Here is a 27,591-nt window from a genome sequence, read left to right as displayed (position 1 = left end):
TATCTATTTTTTTAAAAAAAAAAAATATTTTTATTGATTTTTTACAGAGAGGAAGGGAGAGAGATAGAGAGTCAGAAACATCGATGAGAGAGAAACATCCATCAGCTGCCTCCTGCACACTCCCCACTGGGGATGTGCCCGCAACCCAGGTACATGCCCTTTACCGGAATCGAACCTGGGACCCTTCAGTCTGCAGGCCGATGCTCTATCCACTGAGCCAAACCGGTTTCGGCTCTCAAAATATCTATGAAGTTCCTTTTGTACACTGAAAAATCAGCCCAGCCAACGTGGCTTAGTGGTTGAGCATCTACCAGGAGGTCATGGTTGGATTCCTGGTCAGGGCACATGCCCGGGTTGCAGACTCGATCCCCAATAGGTGGCATGCAGAAGGCAACTGATCAATGTTGATCTCTCATCATTGATGTTTCTATCTCTCTCCCTTTGTCTCTGAAATCAATAAAAATATATTTAAAAAAAAAGAAAAAGAAAAATCACGTGACAAGTTAAAATGAATACTTTCTCTATGTGCCTTTCCTGTAGTTTGAATGCTTAATCGGGACTATAAACCTAGTGGGAATAAATTCTATTTGATGTTAGCAAATTTTCAATATTTTAATTTTGCATTATAAACGAAAACATTAATTGTGAATATGATTAGATAGTTTTTAGAAACATCTATGACCATGTTTGTAAGCTTTGGTATTACAGTTTGGGATAATTTTTATTCACTGATACACTATTACATGTTATCAATAACAAAGAACTCTAGATTCTAATATTAGGTGCTATCTCATGAGGTCATCACACAAGTAAATATTACAATTTAATTTACAAATCTAAGGGGCCGTGTGAATGTGTATGTAGAATATGTAGTAATATGATGCTGATAACAAACCCCAGAAAAGTGTGTATGTAGTAGACGTATTTCCCTATCTTTGCATATTCTATTAGCTTAAGAAACTGACTATGCCCTGATTGGTGTGCGCAGTGGTTGGAGCATTTGGTCCATGCACAAAGAATCGAGGGTTCAATTCCTGATCGGGGCAGGTATCTAGGTTCCGGGACCCAACCTACACCCCATTTGGGTGTGTGCTGGAGGCACCAAGTTGATGTGTCTCACATTGATGAATGTCTCTCTCTCCACTCCCTCCCTTTCACTCTCTCTGAAAATCAATGGGAAAAAAAATCCTCATGTGAAGCTTCACAACAAAAAAACCCAAAACAAAAGCAAACAAACAAAAAACTGACCATGATTCACATGCTTTATACTGCTTTTCTTAGTTATGTCACATATTATTCATTATCATATGCAATTTCATTTTTAGACAATTTAGGTTAGTTTTATCAGTTTTTTTTTTTAAATCTTTATTGTTAAAAGTTTTACATATGTCCCCTTTTCATCACCATTTCTAGCACGCCCCCAAACCCTGCCCCAGGCCTTCACACTATTGTCTGGGCCCATGGGTTATGCACATATGTATACAAGTTCTTTGGTTGATCTCTTCCCACCCACCCACAGTCCCCCGCCTTCACTCTGAGATTCAACAGTCTGTTCTGTGCTTGTCTCAGGATCTATTTTGTTCATTAGATTCCACATATGAGTGAGATCATGTGACACATGTCTTTCTCTGACTGGCTTATTTCACTTAGCATAATACTCTCCAGGTCCCTCCATATTGTCTCAAAGGGTAAGAGATCCTCCTTTTCTACTACTGCAGAGTATTCCATGGTGTATATGTATCACAGCTTTTTTTTATCCACTCATCTACTAATGGGCACTTGGGCTGTTTCCAGATTATAGCTATTGTAAATAGCGCTGCTATGAACATAGGGGTGCAAACATTCTTTCTGATTGGTGTTTTGGGTTTCTTAGGATATATTCCTAGAAGTGGGATCACTGGGTCAACCAGCAATTTCATTTTTAATTTCTTTAGGGAACTCCATACTGTTTTCCTTAATGGCTGAACTAGTCTGCATTCCTACCAGCAGTGTACTAGAGTTCCCATTTCTCCACATCCTCACCAGCACTTGTCATTTGTTTATTTGTGGATGGTAGCCATTCTGACAAGTATTAAGTGATATTTCATTGTCATTTTAATTTGTATCTCTCTTATGATCAGTGACTTTGAGCATTTTTTTCATGTCTCCTGGCCATCTGTATGTCTACTTCGGAGAAATGTCTATTTAGGTCCTTTGCCAATTTTTTAAAATGGGATTGTTGTCTTCTTTTTGTAAGTTGTATGAGTTCCCCATATATTTTGGAGATTAACCCTTTATCAGATATATCAATGCCAAATATGTTCTCCCATACAGTGGGCTCTCTTTTCATTTTGTTGATGGTTTCTTTTGCTGAGCAGCTTTTTATTTTGATATATTCTCATTTGCTTATTTTCTTCTTAGTTTCCTTTGCCCTAGCAGATGTATCCATAAACATATTGTCATGAGAGATGCCTGAGATTTTGCTGCCTATGGTTTATTCTAGGATTTTTTATGGTTTCCTGACTTACATTAAAGCTTTTTATCCATTTTGAGTTTATTCTTGTGCATGATATAAGTTGGTGGTCTAGTTCCATTTTTTTTTTTTTTCATGTATCTGTCCAATTTTCCCAACACCATTTATTGAAGAGACTGTCTTGGCTCCATTATATGTTCTTGCCTCCTTTCTCAAATATTAATTGAGCATAATGACTTGGGTCAATTTCTGGGTTCTCTGTTCTGTTCCATTGATCTCTATGCCTGTTCTTGTGCCAGTACCAGGCTGTTTTAATTATAGTGGCTTTGTAGTGTAACTTGGTATCTGATATTGTGATCCCTCCAACTTTGTTCTTTCTCAAGACTGCTGCAGCTATTCGGGGTTGTTTTTGATTCCATATAAACTTTTGGAGTATTTGTTCTAGATCTGTGAAATATGCTGTTGGTATTTTAATAGGAATTGCATTAAATCTATAGATTGCTTTTGGTAGTATGGACATTTTAATGATGTTGATTCTACTAACCCATGAACACAGTATATTTTTCCACTTGTTTGTATCTTCTTCTATCTCTTTTCAACGTCCTGCAGTTTTCTGACTACAGGTCCTTTGCCTCCTTGGTTAGGTTTATTCCTAAGTATCTTAACTTTTTTGTTGCAATAGTAAATGGGATTGTTTAGTTTCTCCTTCTGAGAACTCATTATTGGTGTATAAAAATGCCATCAATTTCTGAGTGATAACTTTGTATCCTGCTACATTGACAAATTCATTTATTAAATCTAGTACTTTTTTGGTGGATAGTGACAATTTTACTTCCTCCTTTGAAATTTGGAGGTCTTTTATTTCTTCTTCTTGTCTGATCACTGTGGCTAGGACTTATAGTAGTATGTTGAAGAAGAGTGGTGAAAGCAAACATCTCTGTCTTGTTCCTGTTCTTAGGGGAAATGGTTTTAGTTTTTGCCCATTGAGTATGATGTTGGCTGTAGGTTTGTCATATGTAGCTCTTATTATGTTGAGGTATGATCCCTCTATTCCCACTTTGCTGAATTTTTATCAAAAAACTAGAGGCCCGTTGCACGAAGATTCGCCCAATAGGCCTTCCTTCCCCTGGCTGTCAGCACCAGTTTTCCTCTGACACCTGGGACCCAGGCCTTTGGTCTGGCCGCAGCAGCAAGGCTTGGCTTCTCCGCTCAGGCCGCAGCAGCAAGGTTCGGCTTCTCCGCTCGGGCCGCAGCAAGGCTTGGCTTCTCTGCTCCAGCTGCAGTGGAGAAGCCAAGCCTCTTCAGTCTTCAGTCATCTTCAGTCTTCGCTCTGTGCCTGCAGGTGCAAATTAACTGCCATATTTATTGGGTTAATTTGCATACTTATCCTGATTGGCTGGTGGGTGTAGGAGAGTGACATCGATTTGCATGTTTCTCTTTTATTAGTGTAGATGGGTGTTGGATTTTGTTGAATGCTTTTTCTGTGTCTATTGATGTGATCATGTGATTTTTATCTTTCAATTTGTTTATGTGATGTATCACATTTATTAATTTGCTAATATTGTACCAGCCTTGCATTCCCAGAATAAATCCCATTTATCATGGTGTATGATCTTTTTAATGTATTGCTGGATTAGATTTTCTAATATTTTGCTAAGGAGTTTAGTATTTATGTTCATTAGGAATATCTGCTTGTAATTCTCTTTCTTTGTAGTGTCTTTACCTGGTTTTAGAATTAGGATAATCCTGTCTTCATAAAAAGACCTTGGAGTGTTCCTCCTCTTGGATATTTTGGAATAGCTTGAGGAGTTTACATGTTAGTTCTTCTTTGAATGTTTGGTGAAAGTCCCCTGTGAAGCCATCCAGACCTGGGCTTTTGTTTGCTTCGAGTTTTTTGATTACTGCTTCAATTTCATCATTTGTTATTGGCCTATTCACGTTTTCTGATTCTTCTTTTTTTTTTTTTAAATATATTTTATTGATTTTTTACAGAGAGGAAGGGAGAGAGATAGAGAGTTAGAAACATCGATCAGCCGCCTCCTGCACATCTCCCACTGGGGATGCGCCCGCACCCCAGGTACATGCCCTTGACCGGAATCGAACCTGGGACCCCTCAGTCCGCAGGCCGACGCTCTATCCACTGAGCCAAACCGGTTTCGGCGATTCTTCTTGATTCAATTTTGGAAGATTGTATTTTTCTAGGAATTCATCCATTTCATCCACATTGTCTAGCTTGTTGGCATATAGTTTTTTTTTTTAACATTTCTTTCAGTGCTGGTTTGTTGGTGATAAACTCCTTCAGTCTTATTTTTTTCCTGGGAAGCTCGTTAATTCACCATCTATTTTGAATGACAGCCTTGCTAGATATAGTAATCTTGGTTTCAGATCCTTGCTTTTCATTATCTTAACACTACGGTGTCGGGTGAATTTCCCGCCAAAATATAAGATGGCGGTTCGCATACGCAGGTAGGTATCTTTGTGAACGGCAAACAAACAAATATTTGGTAATACGCAGTTACAATCGGCCCGAGTTTACACGTTTCCCACACTCCACCGCAAATCTATATGAACGGAGTTAAGATGGCTCCCTCGGAGTACGCGCAATTCACGCGAGCCGACTTAACTCGTTTCCCGCAATCCAAGTGTTAAATACTTCAGGTCATTCCCTTCTGGCCTGTAGGGTTTCTGATGAGAAATCAGCTGACAGCTTTATGGGAGCTCCTTTGTAGGTAATAAATTGTTTTTCTCTTGCTGCATTTACAATTCTCTCTTTGTCTTTAATTTTTGGCATTTTAATTATGATGTCTGGGCATGGGTCACTTTGGGTTCTTCTTGCTTGGGACTCTCTGTGCCGCCTGTACTCATGTGACTTTTTCCTTTACTAGGTTAGGGAAGTTTTCTGCCATTTCTTCAAACATGTTCTCTATTCCTTGCTTACTTTCGTCCCCATCTGGTAATCCTATGATGCAAATATTGTTACGTTTCATGTTGTCCCACAGCTACTGTAAGCTGTCCTGTTTTTAAATTTTTTTTTTCTTTTTGGTTCTTTGATTTTTTCTCTCCTGTCTTGACTGATCTGATCCTGGGCTTCTCCTAATCTGCTGTGTATTCCTTACACTGTGTTGTTTATTAGTGCTATATCATTCTTCATAGTTATATCTTTTCTCATGCTGTTGAGCATCCTTGCCATCATTATCTGAACTCTATGTCTGATAAATTTATTTCCATTTCATTTGGCCCTTCTGGAGAATTCTTATTCTTTCATTTGGGCCTTGTGTTTTTTGTTTTTTTTCTTGTCTCCCCATTTTGGCTGCCTGTTTGGGCTTGTGTCTATATATTTGGTAGATCTGCTACAACTCCTAATCTCTAGTGCAGGACAATATCAGACACCGTGACTGGTCCTGAGTACCCTGTTTGGAGCTATCAGCAATCCACAGCTTGTGGCTCCCTCTATTGGGGCTTGTTGTTTTTGGAAAGGACCAAGATGTGCAGCAAGGTGTGTTTTTCCTAGCCTCGGCACCTGAATTAGATCAGACAAAGACTCAAAGCCTCCAGAGACCCATGTTTGCCTGTAACCTGATTATTATCGTCTTGATTAGCCTCCTGTGGCAAGAGATTTTCCAACAGGGTGGGGCAATTGCTCTCCCCCTAGCCTGGATGGTTAGGGTCCTGGAGAAAGATGTCCTGTGTAGTATGAGGGAATGTTTCAGTACAGGAAAGCGGGATTTCTGCCTTCCAAGCTCTAACCCCAGAGTCCCCAACCCTGGCCTCTGCTCACACAGTTCCAGTCCACTCTGCCCTCCCTCTGCCGAAGCCCAAGGTGAATGGCTGCATACAAGATTTTGTGCGTTGGCCCTTTATGACGGTGCCTGCATTTCCAGCTGTTGCTTGCTGGCAGGCAGCCCAGCTTGGGGTTTAGACTCCAGAGTTCTCAGTGGGAACCCAACACAGTCAAGACATCCCTCTGGCCAAACCGGTTTGGCTCAGTGGATAGAGCTTCGGCCTGCAGACTGAAGGGTCCCAGGTTCGATTCCGGTCAAGGGCATGTACCTTGGTTGCGGGCACATCCCCAGTAGGAGGTGTGCAGGAGGCAGCTGGTCGATGTTTCTCTCTCATTGATGTTTCTAACTCTCTATCCCTCTCCCTTCCTTTCTGTAAAAAATCAATAAAATGAGAGATCGAAGATGGCGGCATAGGTAAACACCGGAGATTGCCGCCGTAAACAACCACTTCAAAAATACAACTAAAAGTCGGAACGGACATCAACCAGAACCACAGGAAGGCTGGCTGAGGAGAGACTCTTCAACTAGAAGCAAAAACAACAGCATTCCGACGCTCAGAGGAGGCGCAGTGTGGAAAATTTAAAGGTACGGTGGTGCGGCGGTGCGCGCACAAAGCGGGCTGGCGGCTGAGGGTGCGGTTGTCGTTTTCAATCAGGAGTGAGTCTCAGACTCTGGGCTACAGATCCGGGCGAGTCTCTAGGGACCCAGACTCAAACGGGAGAAGCGGGACTGTCTGGCTACGGTCCCTCCGAGGTTTGCAGCAGTTGCTGGGACAGAGAGGCAGAACCCCTGGGGACGAACTGAGAGCGGCCATAGCGGCTCCCTCCCCCCGCCCTGTTGATCCCGCCCGCCCAAGCCCTGCGCACAGCCATTTGCCAATCGCCTCAGGCAAAGGCTGGATTAGCGCCTCCCCAGAAGACAGACGTTTTCCTGCACAGCTGATTCCTACAGCCAGTTGGCCTGGTGGTCAAATCCCTCTAGTGTTAACTACAACAATTAAGGCTTGGCTAGAACAAGACTGCGCACAGAGACCACAAGGGGGTGCACCAAGAAAGCATAAAAGATGCGGAGACAAAAAAACATGACAGAAATGGAGGATATGGAGCTAAGAATCGCAATTTTGAGGGCTTGCCATAAATTTGTGCAGAGCCTCACGAAAACTAATGAGGCCCTCGATGCTACGATAAAGAAATTAGAAAGTAAGCATACACGGACTGAAATAAAGAATATTATACCCAATAGCAGACCAGAGGAGCTCAAGAATCAAACCAAAGATTTGACAAAAAACACCCAACTGGAAAAGCAAAATGAAAAAAGAATCCGAAAGTGTGAAGATAGTGTAAGGAGCCTCTGGGACAGCTTTAAGCGGTCTAATATCAGAGTCATTGGAGTGCCAGAAGATGAGAGACAGCAAGATATTGAAAACCTATTTCAAGAAATAATGGCAGAAAACTTCCCCCACCTGGAGAAAGAAATGGACTTACAGGTTCAAGAAGCGCAGAGAACCCCAAACAAAAGGAATCCAAAGAGGACCACACCAAGACACATCATCATTAAAATGCCAAGAGCAAAAGACAAAGAGAAAATCTTAAAAGCAGCAAGAGAAAGAGGCTCAATTACCTACAAGGGAATACCCATACGACTGTCAGCTGATTTCTCAACAGAAACTTTGCAGGCCAGAAGGGAATGGCAAGAAATATTCAAAGTGCTGAATACCAAGAACCTACAACCAAGATTACTTTATCCAGCAAAGCTATCATTCAGAATTGAAGGTCAGATAAAGAGCTTCACAGATAACGAAAAGCTAAAGGAGTTCACCACCGCCAAACCAGTATTATATGAAATGCTGAAAGGTATCCTTTAAGAAGAGGAAGAAGAAGAAAAAGGTAAAGATACAAATTATGAACAACAAATATGCATCTATCAACAAATGAATCTAAGAATTAAGTGAATAAATAACCTGATGTACAGAATGAACTGGTGATTATAATAGAATCAGGGACATAGAAAGGGAATGGACTAACTATTCTTGGGGGGAAAAGGGGTGTGGGAGATGCGGGAAGTGACTGGACAAAAATCATGCACCTATGGATGAGCACAGTGGGTGGGGAGTGAGGGTGGAGGGTGGGGTGGGAGCTGGAAGGAGGGGAGTTATGGGGGGAAAAAAGAGGAACAAATGTAATAATCTGAACAATAAAGATTTAAAAAAAAAAATCAATAAAATATATTTAAAAAAAAAAAAAAAAAAAAAGACATCCCTCTGGAACTTCAGCTGCTATCTGTAGGAGCCTGGCCAGCCCTTTTGCACCTTCACACTTCCTACCAGTCTCTATGCGGTCTCCACTTTCCATTCTTGGTTATCAGGGTTCTCTCCAGCTAGTCTTCAGTTGATTATTCAGGATGGTTTTTCTGTATATTAGTTCTAATTCTAATTTGTCCCTGGGACATGTCAGTGTAGCTTCCACTTACTCTGCGGCCATTTTGGAATCTCATCAGTTTTTTAAAGAGAGATTGATCCTTGTTCCCAACTGAAGAAGTGTTCTAGGTAGTAGTAACTGACGTCTAGAAGGTGACATCTTCAGGTGACAGTATTCCCTTTAAAGAATAACTGTGGTTAAAAAAAAAAATCCTTCTACTTGAAACTGAGTGAGGAAAAAAGGTGATGTTTGCTTCTCTACAGCTGGAAGTCTTGATGCCAAGCAGCAGAGCCAATACAATTAGAAACTAGGTGAGTGAAATACTACAATAAAGGCAAGAGCTAATTGAATAACATAACACTAGTATCACAGCTAAGAACTAAATTGTAAAATCCTATTGAGGCAGATATCTTATATCTGTCTTACCTTTATGCAGTTCGGTGCTTAATATTTAAATATCTATTGAAAGAATAATTTAACAAAAATTAGAAAAGATTCCAGAATGTCTTCTTATTCATATCCCTGTCTTTTAGTGGTTAATAAACTATTATCCCATTTTACAAACAAAACAGGACCAGAGAGACTTCTGCACATGGGCCACAAAGTTTCAATCGCACTGTACATGTGCGCCTGCACGTGGTATTTTGTGGAAGAGCCACACTCAAGGGGCCAAAGAGCCACATGTGGCTCGTGAGCCGCAGTTTGCAGACCACTGGCCTAGCCTAACGCAGCAGCCTCAAGCTCCGCGACCGCTAGAGCAGCCGTGTGAGTAGCCGTGGCTGGCGACCGCCAGAGGAGCAACCACTGCCCACAACCGCATGAGGAGCAGCGCCCCATGACCCTCCATCCCCAAGGAGCAGCCGCTGTCCATGACTGTGTGAGGAACAGCCGCCCTGTGACTGTGCAAACAGCTGCAGCCCCGCAACCGTGCGAGGAGCAGCCGCCACCCGTGACCGCCTGAGGAGCAGCCACCGTCCATGACTGTGTGACCTGCCACCAAGGCCACCCTGCAGCCACAGGCCCTGTGCAACTCAACACCTAGATCCTTTGGTGAGAGCAAAAATGGGGAGACAGAAGAACAACCCCCAAAGGAAAGACAAGGAGGAATGACACCCCCCCCCAAAAGGAATTAAATGAAACATAGGCATGCAATATGTCAGAAAAAGAATTCAGAACAGGGTCATACATTTCATAAACTGGATTGATGAGAAAATCAACAACCTATATAAGAATCAGGAGGAAATAAAGAGTGATATAAAGGGTGTCCCAAAATTCACGCAAGATTTGAATTTTGCGTGAGCATTAACAACAAAAAATAAATAAAGGCCTAATTTTACTTGGTTTATTGAATCAGATTCTAATATCTGTTGCCCTTTGATTTCAATCCCTTCAATTTGATAAGCATTACCAAGTACCAATTATGGCCCAGGAGCAGGGACAGCGAAGACCAATGAAGACCACGGCTTTGTGTATGTGCCAGCAAAGCCATGGAGGCCATTTACCCAATGTGCTATTCCATACATAACCCTATACTGTATATTATGAATCAATAAAAAATTTATAATTTTTAATTATAAACCTGTGTTTTCTATCAAAAGTACTTCTTGCGTGAATTTTTGGACACCCTTTAGCTGCAATAAAAAACAATATGGTAGCTTTCAACAGTAGAGTAGGACAAGTGGAGGACCAAATTAGCGAATCAGAAGACAGGCAAGCAAAACACACCCAATCTGAACTGTAATTGGAGAAAAAAAATCAAAAGACAGAAAGAGAACCTGAGGGAGCTTTGAGACAACATGAAATGAAGCAACATACGTATAATAGAGGTGCCAGAACGACAAGAAGAGGAAAAGGTTAGAAAACCTATTTGAAGAAATAATGTCAGAAAACATCCCTGACTGGGGGAAGAAAAAAGTCAGACAAGCACAGAGAGTCCCATACAAGATGAACCCCCACACTAAGACACGTTGTAATTACAATGGCAAACGTTAACAACAAAGAGAGAATCTTAAAGGCTGCACGGGAGAGAGAGGAAGTTACCTACAAGGGATCTCTCACTAGAGTATCAAATGATTTCTCAACAGAAACACATCAGGCCAGAAAGAAATGGAAGGAAGTATACAAAGTGAGGCAAAGCAAGGGACTGAATTCAAGAATACTCTCTCCAACAAGGCTATCATTCAAAATTAAAGGGGAAATCAGGAGCTTCACAGACAAAAAAAAGGCCTAAGGGAGTTTATCACTACCAAGCCAGCAATGCAAGAAATGCTAAAGGGAATGCTGTAAAAAGAAGAAACAAGAAGGTAAGAAAGAACACAGGCACAAAAATAGAAATGACTACAAACAAGTATCTATCAATAATAACTTTAAATGAAAATGGTCTAAAAATACTCCAATCAAAAGACCTCGAGTGGCTGAATGTATAAAAAACATTACCCATATATATGCTGTCTACAAGAGACCCACTTCAGAACAAGGGACTCACACAGACTGAAAGTGAAGGGATTGAAAAATATCTTTCAGGCAAATGGAAATAAAAAAAAGCTGGGGTAGCAATACTTATATCTGACAAAATAGACCTCAGAGTGAAGGCCATAACAAGAGATAAGGCAGGCCACTTCATAATACTAAAGGGATCGATACAACAAGAGCATATAACTCTGGTAAACATATATGCACCCAATGCAGGAACACCCAAATACATAAAAAAAAATTCTGGATGATATCAAGGGAGATATCGACAGCAATGCAATCATAGTAGGGGACTTTAATATCCCACTGACAACACTGGATAAATCCTTTAGACAAAAAAATCAGCAAAGAAACAGCAATCCTAAATGACTTACTATATCAAATGGACTTAACTGACATCTTTAGACCATTCCACCCCAAAGCTATAGAACATACATTCTTCTCAAGTGCACATGGGACATTTTCAAAGATAGACCACATATTGGGTCACAGGCAAAAATCTCTCCACATTCAAGAAGACTGAAATCATATCAAGCATCTTCTCAGACCACAATGGCATAATATTAGAAATAAACTACAATAAAAACAATAAAAAAAATTCAAACACTTGGAAGCTGAATAGCATGCTATTAAAAAATGACTAGGTTATCAAAAAGATCAAAGAATTAAAAACATTCTGCAAACGAATGACAATGAAAACACAACAATCCAAAACCTATGGTACACAGTGAAAGCAGTCCTGAGAGGGAAGTTCATAGCATTATAGGCCTATGGAAAAAACAAACAAAAACAAATACAAAAAATCAAGAAAAACTGGTAATAAATTATCTAACTCAACAACTTAAAGAATGAGAGAGCAAGAAGAAAAGCCCAGAGTGAGCAGAAGAAAGGAGATAATAAAGATCAGAGCAGAAATAAATGACATAGAGACCAAAAACAATACAAAAGATCAATGAAATCAAGAGCTGGTTCTTTGAAAGGATAAACAAGATTGATGAACCTCTAGCCAGGCTCACCAAGAAACAAAGAGAGAGGACCCAAATAAACAAAATTAGAAATGAAAGAGGCAAAATAACAACAAACCCCACAGAAATACAAAAGATAGTAAAAAAATACTATGAACAACTCTACTCCAACTAACTAAACAATCTACAGCAGTGGTTCTCAACCTTCTGGCCCTTTAAATACAGTTCCTCATGTTGTGACCCAACCATAAAACTATTTTCGTTGCTACTTCATAACTGTAATGTTGCTACTGTTATGAATCGTAATGTAAATATCTGATATGCAGGATGGTCTTAGGCGACCCCTGTGAAAGGGTCGTTCGACTGCCAAAGGGGTCACGACCCACAGGTTGAGAACCGCTGCTCTAGATAATAATAGACCTTCACGCACCTTGCCCTACCCAGTTTCTGTTCCATATGTAGCTTCTTTCAGAGCAGTACTTCTAGCACACTTCAAAAAGTGTCAGAAGCCAAGAAATTTTCATAGAACATTCCTACAATATAAAGCCCAGAGGATGGGGCCATATCTACTCTATGCAAAGTAAAAAGGACTAATTTAGATAATAAAATGAAGAACTTCTGATATTATTTGAAGTAACTGAGAGTTGGCAGTTTATGAACTAAAATCATATAATTATAGCTTTTGGATTTTTGATTATCATTCTACTAGAGGCCCGGTGCACAAAAATTTGTGCACTCGGGGGCAGGGGGAGGGGGGTCCCCCAGCCCGGCCTGTGCCCTCTCGCAGGCTGGGACCCCTCGGGAGATAACGACCTGCTGGCTTAGGCCTGCTTCCGGGTGGCAGAGGGCAGGCCCAATCCCTAAGTGCAGCCCCTGGTCAGGCTCAGACCAGGGCCGATTGGGGAGTTGGGGGCGCCACCCCCTGTCATGCACAGAGCAGGGCGGATCAGCGGGTTGGGGCACTGCACCCTGTCACACTCAGGGCAGGGCCAATGGGGAGGTTATGGCTCTACCCTGTCACACATAGAGCAAGGCCCGTGGAGGGGGGTTGGGGCGCCACCCTCTATCACCCACAGAGCAGGGCCGATCAGGGGGTTGGGGCGCCGCCACTGTCACACTCGGGGCAGGGCCAATGGAGAGGTTATGGCTCTACCCTGTCACACACAGAGCAGGGCCCGTGGCGGCGGGGAGGGGCAGGGGAGGATGGGGCGCCGCACCCTGTCACACACAGAGCAGGGCCGATCAGGGGATTGGGGAGCTCCCTTCTATCAGGCACAGAGCAGGGCGGATAGGGAGGTTGTGGCCCCGCCCCCTGTCACACACAGAGCCGCAGGGCGATCAGGGGGTTTGGGCGCTGCCCCCCTGTCACGCTGATCCCGGTGCCGGGAGCCTCGCTGCTCCTCTGATCCCGGTGCTGGAAGGCATATTACCCTTTTACTATATAGGATAGAGGCCTGGTGCATGGGTAGGGGCTGGCTGGTTTGCCCTGAAGGGTGTCCTGGGTCAGGGTGGGGGTCCCCACTGGGGTGCCTGGCCAGTCTGGCTGAGGGGCTGAGGGCTGTTTTCCGGGTGGCGAGTGACTGGAGCTCCCAACCGCTTCTTGTTTTCTTTCTTTCTTTTTTTTTTTTATTCTGGGCCAGCTTTATCTCTGAGGCCTCGCTGCTGAAAACATGGATACAAAGTTTTGGTCCGGCTGGGTTTCAGTCCGGCTGTTTTCTGGTGTTTTGCTTACCTTCTTATTTGCAACATAGTACATAGTTGCTTAGAGTTGCAACTGAGAGGCCGGCAGCGGCAGGCGGGGAACGTTGGAGTCCGCAGCAAGCAAGCCTCATGCTCGCTACAGTGCCTGGCTGCCGGCCGCCATCTTGGCTGACAGTTAATTTGCATATACTCACTGATTAGCCAATGAAAAGGGTAGCAGTCGTACGCTAATTACCATGTTTCTCTTTTATTAGTGTAGATTTTTTCAGTTGTTTTATTTTTTTTAAACTGATGGCATCATAACTCCATTATATGAACCTCTTAATTGGTCTAAGTTTCATTTTTTTTGCCCAATTTAAAACATTAATACCAATGAAAATGAACATGCTGGATAAAATTATTTTATTAGTAATTCATCTAGTGACATTAAAAAATCTTAACTATTTTTCCTCTTTCTCTTTTTTTTTTTTTTTTTTTTTTTTTTTTGTTTTTTTTGTTTTTTTTTCCTCTTTCTCTTTAGAGAAACCCATATACAAAAAAATTTCTTAGATAAACACGTATGTTTACAAGTTTAACTACTTGTGTCACAAAGATTGAAACAGCTAAACAATAAGTAAATGCATTTTGCCCAAAGATTGATGACAATTAAAACGAAAAAAAACTATCAATAATTTGGAAAATAGAGGTTTTTCAGCCCCAATATTTGTTTTTCTAAACTAAAAAAATAAAATAAAATTTGTAAAAGCAACTCACGTTCCATGTGCTCAAACATTACTGAAAAGAGGAAGTCTCGTGGTGTCATGTAATATTCTCCTTCGTGTTCCAGTGAAGAAAATTGCATGAAGCGCTGTTTACGAAGAGACAACTTCTTTATCATCTTTCCACAGTCACCATTTTTCTAAAATAAAAAAAAGGCAATGTAAGACTTCTTTCAGTATTATTCCCCAACTTAACTCCTTCTAGAATAATCTTACAGCTAATGAATAAATGTGTAAAATAATGTGAGAGGGTGAGAAGAGCCAAGAAGAAATGCAAATCAGGATAAGAAACTGATAAGGAGTAATGTTTTAGACAGGGTTGTCAGGGAAGGCCTTTTTAAAGAGGTGACAGCGCCCTGGCCAGTTTGGCTTAGTGGATACAGCGTCGGCCTGCAGACTGAAGGGTCCCAGGTTTGATTCCGGCCAAGGGCACATGCCAGGGTTGTGGGCTTGATCCCCAGTAGGGGGCATGCAGGAGGCAGTCAATCAATGATTCTCTCACATCATTGATGTTTCTATCTCTCTCTCCCTCTCCCTTCCTCTCTGAAATCAATAAAGAAATGTAAATATTTCTTAAAAAGAGGTGACAGTAAGGAGACTGAATGAGGTATAGCTACTGAGATATGGGGCTCTCAGGAAGAAGAGCATACTAAGCAAGAGGTAAAGACAGGAATAAACTTGGTGTGTTCAAGGAACAGTGTGGCAGAAGATCAGATCAGATAGGTAGGCAACAGATCACGTCAAGTTGTGTTTCCATAAAGATAAACTATGGTATATCTGGTAAATAACTGTTTTGAGAAATATATTTACATTGTGGGTGGGAAGTGCTAAAAGAACAAGAATGGGTCAAATATTGTTAGTGTAGGAGTCTGTAGTCTTTGCAAAGGAACCTAGATCTTGACCCAAATGCTGATAGAGACAATACTGAAATATTTATTGCTAACCTTTCATTGAGCACTTACAATGTGTGACGCACTGTACTAATTAAGTACTTCGCACAGATTATTTAATTAATCATCCCAATGACTGGACAATAGATACCACATTAGATACAAAAGCTACAAAGTAAATGGCAGAGTCAGGATAAAAGAGCAGGTGTCAGCCTGGCCGGCATGGCTCAGTGGTTGAGCACTGACCCATGAACCAAGAGGTCACTGGTTCGATTCCCGGTCAGGGCACATACCTAGGTTGCAGGTTCGATTCCCAGTTGGGGTGTTTATGGAAAGGCAACCAATTGATGTCTTTCTCTCTCTTTCAAAACAAAAATCAATGAGCATGTCCTCGGGTGAGGATTAAAAAAAAAAAGAAGAATGTGAGTATTATCTGTGAAATTCAACATTATACTCTCACTCTAGATAGTTTTCCTTAAGGTGCTGCCCTAACTTGGACAACATCCTTCCTTGGACACACCACTCCCCTTTCACACGCACTACTGATCGATTATTCAACATGACACACAGGTGATGGTCAATGAATGCTGATTAGAAATGAAATGGGGAAACATAAATTTCAGTTGCTCAAACCCCTCCAGATTCAAAGTCCCTTTTTGGCTAATCTCAATTCTTTCTCATGATTTGATAATGACTTCTTTGAGCAGCTAGATTTATACCTCTTTTGTGTTTCGTGCAGTGCCTAACAGAATACTAACATATATGGAACACTCAGTAATACTACAATGATCTGTACCCTTAGAACTTATCTATTCACGTCTTTCCTTTTCTTTCCCCTTAAATTACTAATAAAAATCACTTGAGGGGCATGTTTTAATTATACGAGTCTATACTCATACAAGTAATCAGAAAACTAAATTTTATTAATACTTCCTAAACATTTTATTCATGAGGCAGATACATTATCATTTTATTTAATAAATCTATATAAAGTATCTAAAAGAAAACAGCAATAAACAAGATGAACATTAATTCCTACTAGAATGTCCTAAGTGCTTTGTTAGTAAGTTTATAGAAAGTATATGATGGGATAGGGAAGCAGGATGGGTAAGAGTCTTCTCAGTAAATACCATAGCACTGGCAAAGTCCTAGAGAGAGAGAGCACGATATTTTATTTTTTAAAAATGTTTGATTTTTAGAGAGAGAGGAAGGGAGAGGGATAGAGAGATAGAAACATCAATGAGAGAGGAACATCATCAATTGGCTGCCTCCTGCACACAGAGCAACCTCAGTTCCTGGGTCAACACTCAATAGCTAGACTACACAAGCAAGGCGAGCATGATATTTTAGAAGAACTGGAAGAAGTTGAACATGGGCATAAACATTATTAGCCAGAGATTTATTATACAAATGTTTATAGTCTATTAAGAGATTAACAAAAGTAAGTAATCTGTACAGAAATGCAGTATATTTCCAAATCCTTAAACAAATGTTGGCTTTTATACTTCCTAATATCTAAGCTGTTCATGACTGGTTAAAAAAATGCCTTTACACCCCTAGCCCATTTGGCTCAATGGATAGAGTTTTTACACGTCAAATAAAATTGGACCACAGGATACAAATCTTTTCTTCCTTCCAATATTGTTATCATACACTTTTACAAAAACTTAAGTTCAATTACAGGAAAAGCACGTATACAAATATTAATTCAGCATGCTAACACATAGGTTTGGGTATTTCAGGATGTAAGGAGAAACATGACTATTATCTCCCAGGGCTAAATCAATTCCTTCCAAAAATAAAAAGCATCATAAGACAAACTATAATTTTGAGCAATTTATTTAGGGTATAAATTTCATTATAAATGTTGGTATTCATATCTAAAACCCTTGTAAGGACCAAGGGTTGTTTCAAGGCTATTTAGAGAATATCAGCACTGGAGAAAGTTGGACTCTCCAGGTATTATAGGATCTGTTGCGTAAATTAAGTTTTCTTCTTTTTTCCCCCTTTGGATTTTTGGTTTTTACTCTCAATCTATAAAATCCATTTATTTTATTTTTTATTTTATTTTTTATTTATTTTTTATTGATTAAGGTATTAACACTTGGATTGCGGGAAACGAGTTAAGTCGGCTCGCGTGAATTGCGGGAGCCGTCTTAACTCGGGCCGATTGTAACTGCGTATTACCAAATATTTGTTTGTTTGCCGTTCACAAAGATACCTACCTGCGTATGCGAACCGTTTCATACCCATTGGGGTAATAGGTATCATAAAAATCCCTTGTAAGTAGAGAACACTTTATGGCGCTGGTCGAGTACAATACCGTTAGGGTACCAATGTATTGTTTTCTCATTTTATAACCGATATCCCTGGATATCTCACCATGCAAAGAGAATAGTTATTGACAAATACTTCTTGTGTCCGGACGTCTTTAGTTTTGAGTTTTGTGAATATTATTACGTGTTTAAATATTTAAATATATTGTGATAAAGACATTCATATAGAATTTTTTAACCAAATAAAATAAAATCGTTCCGCAAAGTGTTCGCATAATAATTATTTTTTTATATCAGATATCTATCGGAGTACCGCTATTTTCAGTTAGTATTATTTTTATTTGCTTTAACCTAGAATGTCGCAGCATTCAGACTATAGTGATGATGAGTTTTGTGCAGACAAGTTGTCCAATTATTCTTGTGATAGCGATCTTGAAAATGCGAGTACAAGTGTTTTGAAAAATATCATACGCTAAAAAACTATTAATTTCTATTTGTTTTGATTTATTATGAAAATTTTATTTTAAACTTTAAAAATATGTGTATATTTTTAGGTAATAAGTATTTTTTGGGTTTTTCGTATTTAGTTTATATATATCAAATTATTTATGTACTGAATAGATAAAAAGAATTAAGGCTTCGCTAGAACAAGACTGCGCACAGAGACCACAAGGGGGTGCACCAAGAAAGCATAAAAGATGCGGAGACAAAAAAACATGACAGAAATGGAGGATATGGAGCTAAGAATCGCAATTTTGAGGGCTTGCCATAAATTTGTGCAGAGCCTCATGAAAACTAATGAGACTCTCGATGCTACGATAAAGAAATTAGAAAGTAAGCATATACGGACTGAAATAAAGAATATTATACCCAATAGCAGACCAGAGGAGTGCAAGAATCAAACCAAAGATTCGACAAAAAACACCCAATTGGAAAAGCATAATGAAAAAAGAATCCAAAAGTGTGAAGACAGCGTAAGGAGCCTCTGGGACAGCTTTAAGCGGTCTAATATCAGAGTCATTGGAGTCCCAGAAGATGAGAGACAGCAAGATATTGAAAACCTATTTCAAGAAATAATGGCAGAAAACTTCCCCCACCTAGTGAAAGAAATGGACTTACAGGTCCAAGAAGCGAAGAGAACCCCAAACAAAAGGAATCCAAAGAGGACCACACCAAGACACATCATCATTAAAATGCCAAGAGCAAAAGACAAAGAGAAAATCTTAAAAGCAGCAAGAGAAAGAGGCTCAATTACCTACAAGGGAATACCCATACGACTGTCAGCTGATTTCTGAACAGAAACTTTGCAGGCCAGAAGGGAATGGCAAGAAATATTCAAAGTGCTGAATACCAAGAACCTACAACCAAGATTACTTTATCCAGCAAAGCTATCATTCAGAATTGAAGGTCAGATAAAGAGCTTCACAGATAAGGAAAAACTAAAGGAGTTCATCACCGCCAAACCAGTATTATATGAAATGCTGAAAGGTATCCTTTAAGAAGAGGAAGAAGAAGAAAAAGGTAAAGATACAAATTATGAACAACAAATATGCATCTATCAACAAATGAATCTAAGAATCAAGTGAATAAATAACCTGATGTACAGAATGAACTGGTGACTATAATGAATCAGGGACATAGAAAGGGAATGGACTGACTATTCTTGGGGGAAAAGGGGTGTGGGAGATGCGGGAAGTGACTGGACAAAAATCATGCACCTATGGATGAACTCAGTGGGTGGGGAGTGAGGGTGGAGGGTGGGGTGGGAGCTGGAAGGAGGGGAGTTATGGGGGGAAAAAAGAGGAACAAATGTAATAATCTGAACAATAAAGATTTAAAAAAAAACAAAAAAAAAAAACAAACATATGAAAATAAGACACTGGGGGATAGGGGAAACCAGAGGAATGTCAAGAAAGGGAAAAAAAGGAGACATGTATAATACTCTTTGTAATACTTTAAGCAATAAAACAAAATTAAAAAAAATATTAAAAAAAAGAAAGTAGCTTTTAAAAAAAATTTCATTGTTCCTTTACATTTATCAGTGAAGCTGGTTGTTCTCTTGACCCTGAAAACATGCAATGCAGTGAATTTTTTGGACACACTCTTAAAGAATCTAAATCCAATAAGTAAAATGTCTAGTCCCATGTAAGAGCTATCAATCTTCAAAAAAAAAAAAAAAAAAAAAAAAATGATAAAAAAATGTCTGTGATTGAATAAATTTTCATTTTTTACACAAGAAACCGAAAATTTCATTTCAATTGAACCCATACTTCAAAAGATATAGGCATTTTAAACTAACTCTGCTTTTGCGCGGGAAACCTAAATAATTGCCCGCGCCATCTTATATTTTGGCGGGAAATTCACCCGACACCGTAGTGTTAAAAATGTGTCTTTATCCCCCTATAAAATCCATTTTAAAATAAAATCTGGGGGGGAGAATCGAAGATGGCGGCAGAGGTAAACACCGGAGACTGCTGCCGCAAACAACCACTTCAAAAATACAACTAAAAGACGGAATGGACATCAACCAGAACCACAGGAAGGCTGGCTGAGGAGAGACTCTTCAACTAGAAGGAAAAACAACAGCATTCCGAGGCTCAGAGGAGGCGCAGTGTGGAAAATTTAAAGGTACGGTGGTGCGGTGGTGCGCGCGCAAAGCGGGCTGGTGGCTGAGGGCGTGGTTGTCGTTTTCAATCAGGAGGGAGTCTCAGACTCTGGGCTACAGATCCGGGCGAGACTCTAGGGACCCAGACTCAAACGGGAGAAGCGGGACTGTCTGGCTACGGTCCCTCCGAGGTTTGCAGCGGTTGCTGGGACAGAGAGGCAGAGCCCCTGGGGACGGACTGAGAGCAGCCATAGCTGCTCCCTCCCCCCGCCCTGTTGATCCTGCCCCGCCCAAGCCCTGCGCAGAGCCATTTGCCAATCGCCTCAGGCAAAGGCTAGATTAGCACCTCCCCAGAGGACAGAAGTTTTCCACACAGCTGATTCCCACAGCCAGTCAACCTGGTGGTCAAATCCCTCTAGTATTAACTACAACAATTAAGGCTTAACTAGAACAAGACTGAGCACAAAGACCACAAGGGGGTGCACCAAGAAAGCATAAAAGATGCGGAGACAAAAAAACATGACAGAAATGGAGGATATGGAGCTAAAAATCGCAATTTTGAGGGCTTGCAATAAACTTGAGCAGAGCCTCACGAAAACTAATGAGACCCTCGATGCTATGATAAAGAAATTAGAAAGTAAGCATACACAGACTGAAATAAAGAATATTATACCCAATAGCAGACCAGAGGAGCACAAGAATCAAACCAAAGATTTGAAATTCGAAGAAGCAAAAAACACCCAACTGGAAAAGCAAAATGAAAAAAGAATCCGAAAGTGTGAAGATAGTGTAAGGAGCCTCTGGGACAGCTTCAAGCGGACTAATATCAGAATTATAGGAGTGCCAAAAGTTGAGAGACAGCAAGATATTGAAAACCTATTTGAAGAAATAATGGCAGAAAACTTCCCCCACCTGGTGAAAGAAATGGACTTACAGGTCCAAGAAGCGAAGAGAACCCCAAACAAAAGGAATCCAAAGAGGACCACACCAAGACACATCATCATTAAAATGCCAAGAGCAAAAGACAAAGAGAGAATCTTAAAAGCAGCAAGAGAAAGAGACTCAATTACCTACAAGGGAATACCCATACGACTGTCAGCTGATTTCTCAACAGAAACTTTGCAGGCCAGAAGGGAATGGCAAGAAATATTCAAAGTGCTGAATACCAAGAACCTACAACCAAGATTACTTTATCCAGCAAAGCTATCATTCAGAATTGAAGGTCAGATAAAGAGCTTCACAGATAAGGAAAAGCTAAAGGAGTTCATCACCACTAAACCAGTATTATACGAAATACTGAAAGGTATCCTTTAAGAAGAGGAAGAAGAAAAAGGTAAAGATACAAATTATGAACAACAAACATGCATCTATCAACAAGTGAATCTAAGAATCAAGTGAATAAATAATCTGACGTACAGAATGAACTGGTGATTATAATGAATCAGGGACATAGAAAGGGAATGGACTGACTATTCTTGGGGGGGAAAGGGGAATGGGAGATTCGGGAAGAGACTGGACAAGAAGCGTGCACCTATGGATGAGGACAGTGGGTGGGGAGTGAGGGCGGAGGGTGGGGCGGGAACTGGAAGGAGGGGAGTTATGGGGGGGGGGGAAGAGGAACAAATGTAATCTGAACAATAAAAATTTAATTAAAAAAAATAAATAAATATTCAAGTCTTGAAAAAAAAAAATTCTGGGAAGTTATTTTCCCTATGTTAGTGGTCCCCCCACCCCCGCCAAAAAGTATACTGTACCTTCCTAAGAGTTAACTCTTAAAATCACAGGGTCATCAAAAACCCTACAAACTGATGAGAAGGCAGTAGGAAAACATTCTTCAAACCTCCCTCTCTTAAAAACAAGAACAACAAAAACGTCCGTCTCACAAACCAACAAAACACAAAACCAAAAAACACACACATCCATGATGATGCAAGCTCCTCACCTCCTACTTTAAACTTATTCTAAGAAGGACCTTTTGAATACAGATAACTTGTTCCAAACTAAAATAACAATAGGATTGAAAACCAGTTTCTTCTGCTGTGTACTGGAACGAGAGGATGAAATTCTGAACCACCTCATTGTTCAGAACAACTCTAAGGAGCATTGTTCACACTTGGTCACCACACAACTGTCTAGCAAATAGCAGTCCAGTGTACTGAGGAGGGGGTATCTTTTCCATATGTGCTGGACTAATACTATCATTGATATCTCCCAATCTGCAGGGATAGTGCAGGCAGAAAAAATTACAGAATGTGCCAACTGGAAGCTCCCATCACATGTTGCATTCACTACAGGCTCAATACCTGCCATTTTTCCCACTTGTGTTCTCTCAACGGTGGGATCAGCATCAGTCAGTTATGGCTTGGTTGGGCAGAGAAATACTTTAATTACAAAGTATGGTAGCAGTGTTTGCATGGCTGATCTAGCTACCGACTATGACATGGTGAAACGAGAATTAGCACAATTTTAAAAAATAAAGAGGCCATCAAGTCTGCTGATGTTGCTAAAGGTGTGAAAATGCTCACAGAACAATCACAGGCTAAACACGGAATCATTTGGGGGTCTGGAATGGATTAATTCAATTTACATGATTTCTAATGGGAAAAAAATGATTCCGTTTTAAAACAAATCACTCAGGAGCTGCCCCCTGGTGGTCAGTGTGCTCTCACAGTGAGACTGCTGCCCAGCTGAGCAACAGGCGCCAGACTACCAAGCAGCCAGCAGCAGTGGCAAGTGCAGCAGGGCCAGGATGAGCAGTAGCAGCGCCCGTCTGGGGCTCACGCTCCTCCCCGGCCGCCTGCTGCTTCACACACTACTACACCTCCCAAGGGGTCCCGGATTGCGAGAGGGCACAGGCCAGGCTGAGGGACCCCACTGATGCATGAATCTGTGCACCGGGCCTCTAGTTAACAATAAAAATCACATTCTGAAACAGAAAACAAAACACAACATATAAAAGGTGATGGCCTTTATAATATCAGAGTGAAGATAAAGTGCAAGAGGACAGAACTATTTGACAAGGGAGTTGGCTGAGCTAAACACTAGGTGTACCAGTTAATAATGCGGATTTTTTTCAATAGATGGAGTTACACATATGTTGAGATATATATATATATGCGATTTGATATGTATGCTATTTTGTTGTACTGACAGGAACTCTACTCCAACAAACTAGAAAACCTGGAGGAAATGGACATATTCCTAGAAAAATACAACATTCCAAAACTCAATCAGGAAGAATCTAAAAATCTCAATAGGCCAATAACTATGGAAGAAATTGAAGGAGTAATCAAAAAGCTTCCAGCAAACAAAAGCCCGGGGCCAGACAGCTTCACAGGGGAGTTTTACCAAACATTCAAGGAAGAACTAAAACCTATCCTCCCCAGACTATTTCAAAAACTTCAAGAGGAAGGAATACTTACAAGCTCATTCTATGAAGCCAGCATCACCCTAATACCAAAACCAGATAAAGACAACACAATGAAAGAGAATTACAGGTCAATATCCCTCATGAACATAGATGCCAAAATCCTCAACAAAATCTTAGCAAATCGGATCCAGCAGTACATCAGAAAGATCATACACCATGACCAAGTAGGATTTATCCCAGGGATGCAAGGATGGTACAATATCTGCAAATCAATAAACGAGATACATCACATAAACAAATTGAGAGAAAAAAACCACATAGTCATATCAATTGATGCAGAAAAAGCATTTGACAAAATCCAACACCCATTTTTGATAAAAACTCTCAGCAAGGTGGGAATAGAAGGATCATACCTCAACATAATAAAAGCCATATATGCCAAACCCACAGCTAACATCATACTCAATGGGCAAAAACTAAAAACCATTTCCCTTAAGAATAGGAACAAGACAGGGATGCCCACTCTCACCACTCCTGTTCAACATAGAACTGGAAGTATTAGCCATTAGCAATTAGACAAGAAGAAGAAATAAAAGGCATCCAAATTGGAAAAGAAGAAGTAAAACTGTCCTTATTCGAAGATGACATGATATTGTACATAAAAAACCCTGAAGACTCCATCAAAAAACTATTAGACTTAATAAATGAATTCGGCAATGTAGCAGGATACAAAATTAACGCCAAGAAATCTATGGCATTTCTATATACCAACAGTGAACTTACAGAAAGAGAGACTAAAAAAGCAACCCCATTTACCATCACACCAAAAAAATTAAGATACCTAGGAATAAACTTAACTATAGAGGTAAAAGACCTCTACTCAGAAAACTACAGGACATTGAAAAAAGAGATAGAGGAAGACATAAACAGATGGAAGAACATACCATGTTCATGGATTGGTTGAATCAACATCATCAAAATGTCCACACTACCCAAAGCAATCTATAAATTCAACCCACTCCCCATTAAAATACCAACGGCATATTTCACAGACCTAGAACGAACTCTCCAAAAATTCATCTGGAATAAAAAATGACCCCGAATAGCTGCAGTGATCCTGAGAAAGAAGAACAAAGTAGGTGGGATCTCAATACCATATATCAAGCTGTATTACAAAGCCACTGTTCTCAAAACTGCCTGGTACTGGCACAAGAACAGACATATAGATCAATGGAATAGAATAGAGAACCCAGAAATCGACCTGAACCAATATGCTCAATTAATATTTGACAAAGGAGGCAAGAACATACAATGGAGTCAAGACAGTTTCTTCAATAAATGGTGTTGGGAAAATTGGATAGATACATGCAAAAAAATGAAACTAGACCACCAACTTACAGCATACACAAAAATAAACTCAAAATGGATAAAGGACTTAAATGTAAGATGGGAAACCATAAAAATACTAGAGGAATCCAAAGGCAACAAAATCTCAGACATATGCCGAAGCAATTTCTTCACCGATACAGCTCCTAAAGCATTGGAAACTAAAGAGAAAATAAACAAATGGGACTACATCAAAATAAAAAGCTTCTGCACAGCAAAAGAAACCATCAACAAAACAACTAGAAAGCCCACTGCATGGGAGAACATATTTGCCAATGTTATCTCCAATAAGGGTTTCATCTCCAACATTTATAGGGAACTCATACAACTTAACAAAAGGAAGATAAAAAATCCAATCCAAAAATGGGCAAAGGACCTAAATAGACACTTTTCAAAAGAGGACATTCAGAAAGCCAAGAGACATATGAAAACATGCTCAAAGTCACTAATCATCCGAGAAATGCAAATCAAAAGAACAATGAGGTACCATCTCACACCTGTCAGAATGGCTATCATCAACAAATCAACAAATGACAAGTGCTGGAAAGGATGCGGAGAAAAAGGAACCCTCCTGCACTGCTGGTGGGAATACAGACTGGTGCAGCCACTATGGAAGACAGTATGGAGTTTCCTCAAAAAACTAAAAATGGAACTCCCATTTGGCCCTGAGATCCCACTTCTAGGAATATATCCAAAGAAACCAGAAACACCAATCAGAAAGGATATATGCATCCCTATGTTCATAGCAGCATAATTTACCATAGCTAAGATTTGGAAACAGCCTAAGTGCCCATCAGCCGATGAATGGATTACAAAACTGTGGTACATCTACACTATGTACTATGCTGCTGTAAAAAAGAAGGAACTCTTACCATTTGCAACAGCATGGATGGAACTGGAGAGCATTATGCTAAGTGAAATAAGCCAGTCAATGAAAGAAAAATACCACATGATCTCACTCATTTATGGATAATAAAGACCATTATAAACTGATGAACAAAAATAGATACAGAGGCAGAGCAGCATCAAACAGACTGTCAAATTATAGCGGGAAGGCCGGGGAGGGTTGAGGGGCCAGGGCGGGGGGGTTGGCAAGAGATCAACCGAAGGACTTGTGTGCATACATGTGGGCATAACCAGTGGACACAAGACACCGGGGATGCCGGGAGCCAGTCCATCCTTGCTGCTTGACACAGTCGCTGCAGGGAAGAAACATCTGCACAGCATGTGTTTCAAGGGACCTGGCATATATAGCATACTGTTCTTAATGTGTTTGCTCCCCTTAGCACTATGTGTTTTGGCCAAGGTCACCTCTCCGAGAAAGGTTGTTTCCCCAGGTGGGGATTTTCCCCTGAAGTTAGGGAGGGAGTGAAACCCCTTAACTAAGTGCCAGGTGGGTAGTTAATCACTTTAACTACGAACAATCACGCTTAAGCTACATAATCTTTTACTCCCTGGAATGGAGATAAGAAACGCCCTAACCTTTGGAATAGAAATTGATAGGATTAAAATCAACTGGTATAAATACAGATGTAACAAGACAGCAGAACACAGAACCTAGAAACAGAACCTAGCAAGAGAACTTGGACAGAACCTAGAGACAGAACCTAGAGGGAGAACCTAGGGAGAGAACATGGCAAAAGATCCTGGACAGAACCTGGCTATAGAACCTGGCTGGAGAACCTAGACAGAACATGGCGGGAGACCCTGACAAGAGAACCCGACTATGATGATCAACTGAACCCAGCCTCTGTGTCATTCCTTCTTCGCCGACTCTGTCCACACCTTTGGGGACCCCTGGACCTGCTGGGGTTGGACCCCAACACGGGGAGAAGGAGGGGAGGACGGGGGAATGTCAAGGGGGGCAAAAAAAGGAGACGTGTGTAATACTCTTTGTAATAATTTAAGCAATAAAATTAAATTAAAAAGCAAACAACAACAAAAAAAAACAAACAAAAACCCCTTCATACGTCAGCAGTTCTCAACCTGTGGGTTTCGATCCCTTTGGCGGTCAAACGACCCTTTCACAGGGGTCGCCTAAGACCATCCTGCATATCAGATATTTACATTATGATTCATAACAGTAGCAACATTACAGTTATGAAGTAGCAACGAAAATAATTTTATGGTTGGATCACAACATGAGGAACTACATTTAAAGGGCCAGAAGGTTGAGAACCACTGTCATATGTCAAATTTGCTGAAGGTGTTAACATCATAGATATTTTTACACTTAAAAATGTTGAATTTCGTGCCAAAATAAGAGCATTTGCGGGAAGTTTTAATTTAGTACTTTATTTTGAACAAAAAGTTATCGTACATCTCGGGAAGCTTATGGTGAACATGCTCTATCTCAAGATACCTGTGAACGCCGGTTTAAATGCTTTAAAAATGATGATTTTAATGTGCAAGACAAAGAATGTCCAGGACAACCGAAGAAGTTTGAAGACCAACAATTACAAGCGTTATTGGATGAAGATGCATGTCAAAGTCAAAACTTGCAGAAAGATTAAATGT

At 40.4% G+C, this 27,591-nt stretch overlaps 1 protein-coding gene across 5 annotated transcripts in view; it reads right to left on the bottom strand.

Moving 5' to 3' along the window:
* MICU2 (mitochondrial calcium uptake 2) overlaps positions 1-27,591 on the bottom strand; it is a 100,115-nt gene that overhangs the window by 46,242 nt on the left and 26,282 nt on the right. For all 5 annotated transcript variants that reach the window (XM_070409299.1, XM_070409300.1, XM_070409301.1 and 2 more), the window contains exon 2: positions 14,543-14,687. In XM_070409299.1, the coding sequence (XP_070265400.1) occupies positions 14,543-14,687 (145 nt within the window). The remainder of the gene's footprint in view (positions 1-14,542; positions 14,688-27,591) is intronic.

Source organism: Myotis yumanensis, unplaced genomic scaffold (genome assembly GCF_028538775.1).
Source record: "Myotis yumanensis isolate MYYU_CA2020_CCGP unplaced genomic scaffold, mMyoYum1.0.hap1 SCAF_3, whole genome shotgun sequence".
In the NCBI taxonomy this organism is placed as follows: Eukaryota; Metazoa; Chordata; class Mammalia; order Chiroptera; family Vespertilionidae; genus Myotis; species Myotis yumanensis.
The sequence above is the reverse complement of the archived record's forward strand: the minus strand, read 5'-3'. Positions and strand labels throughout refer to the sequence as shown.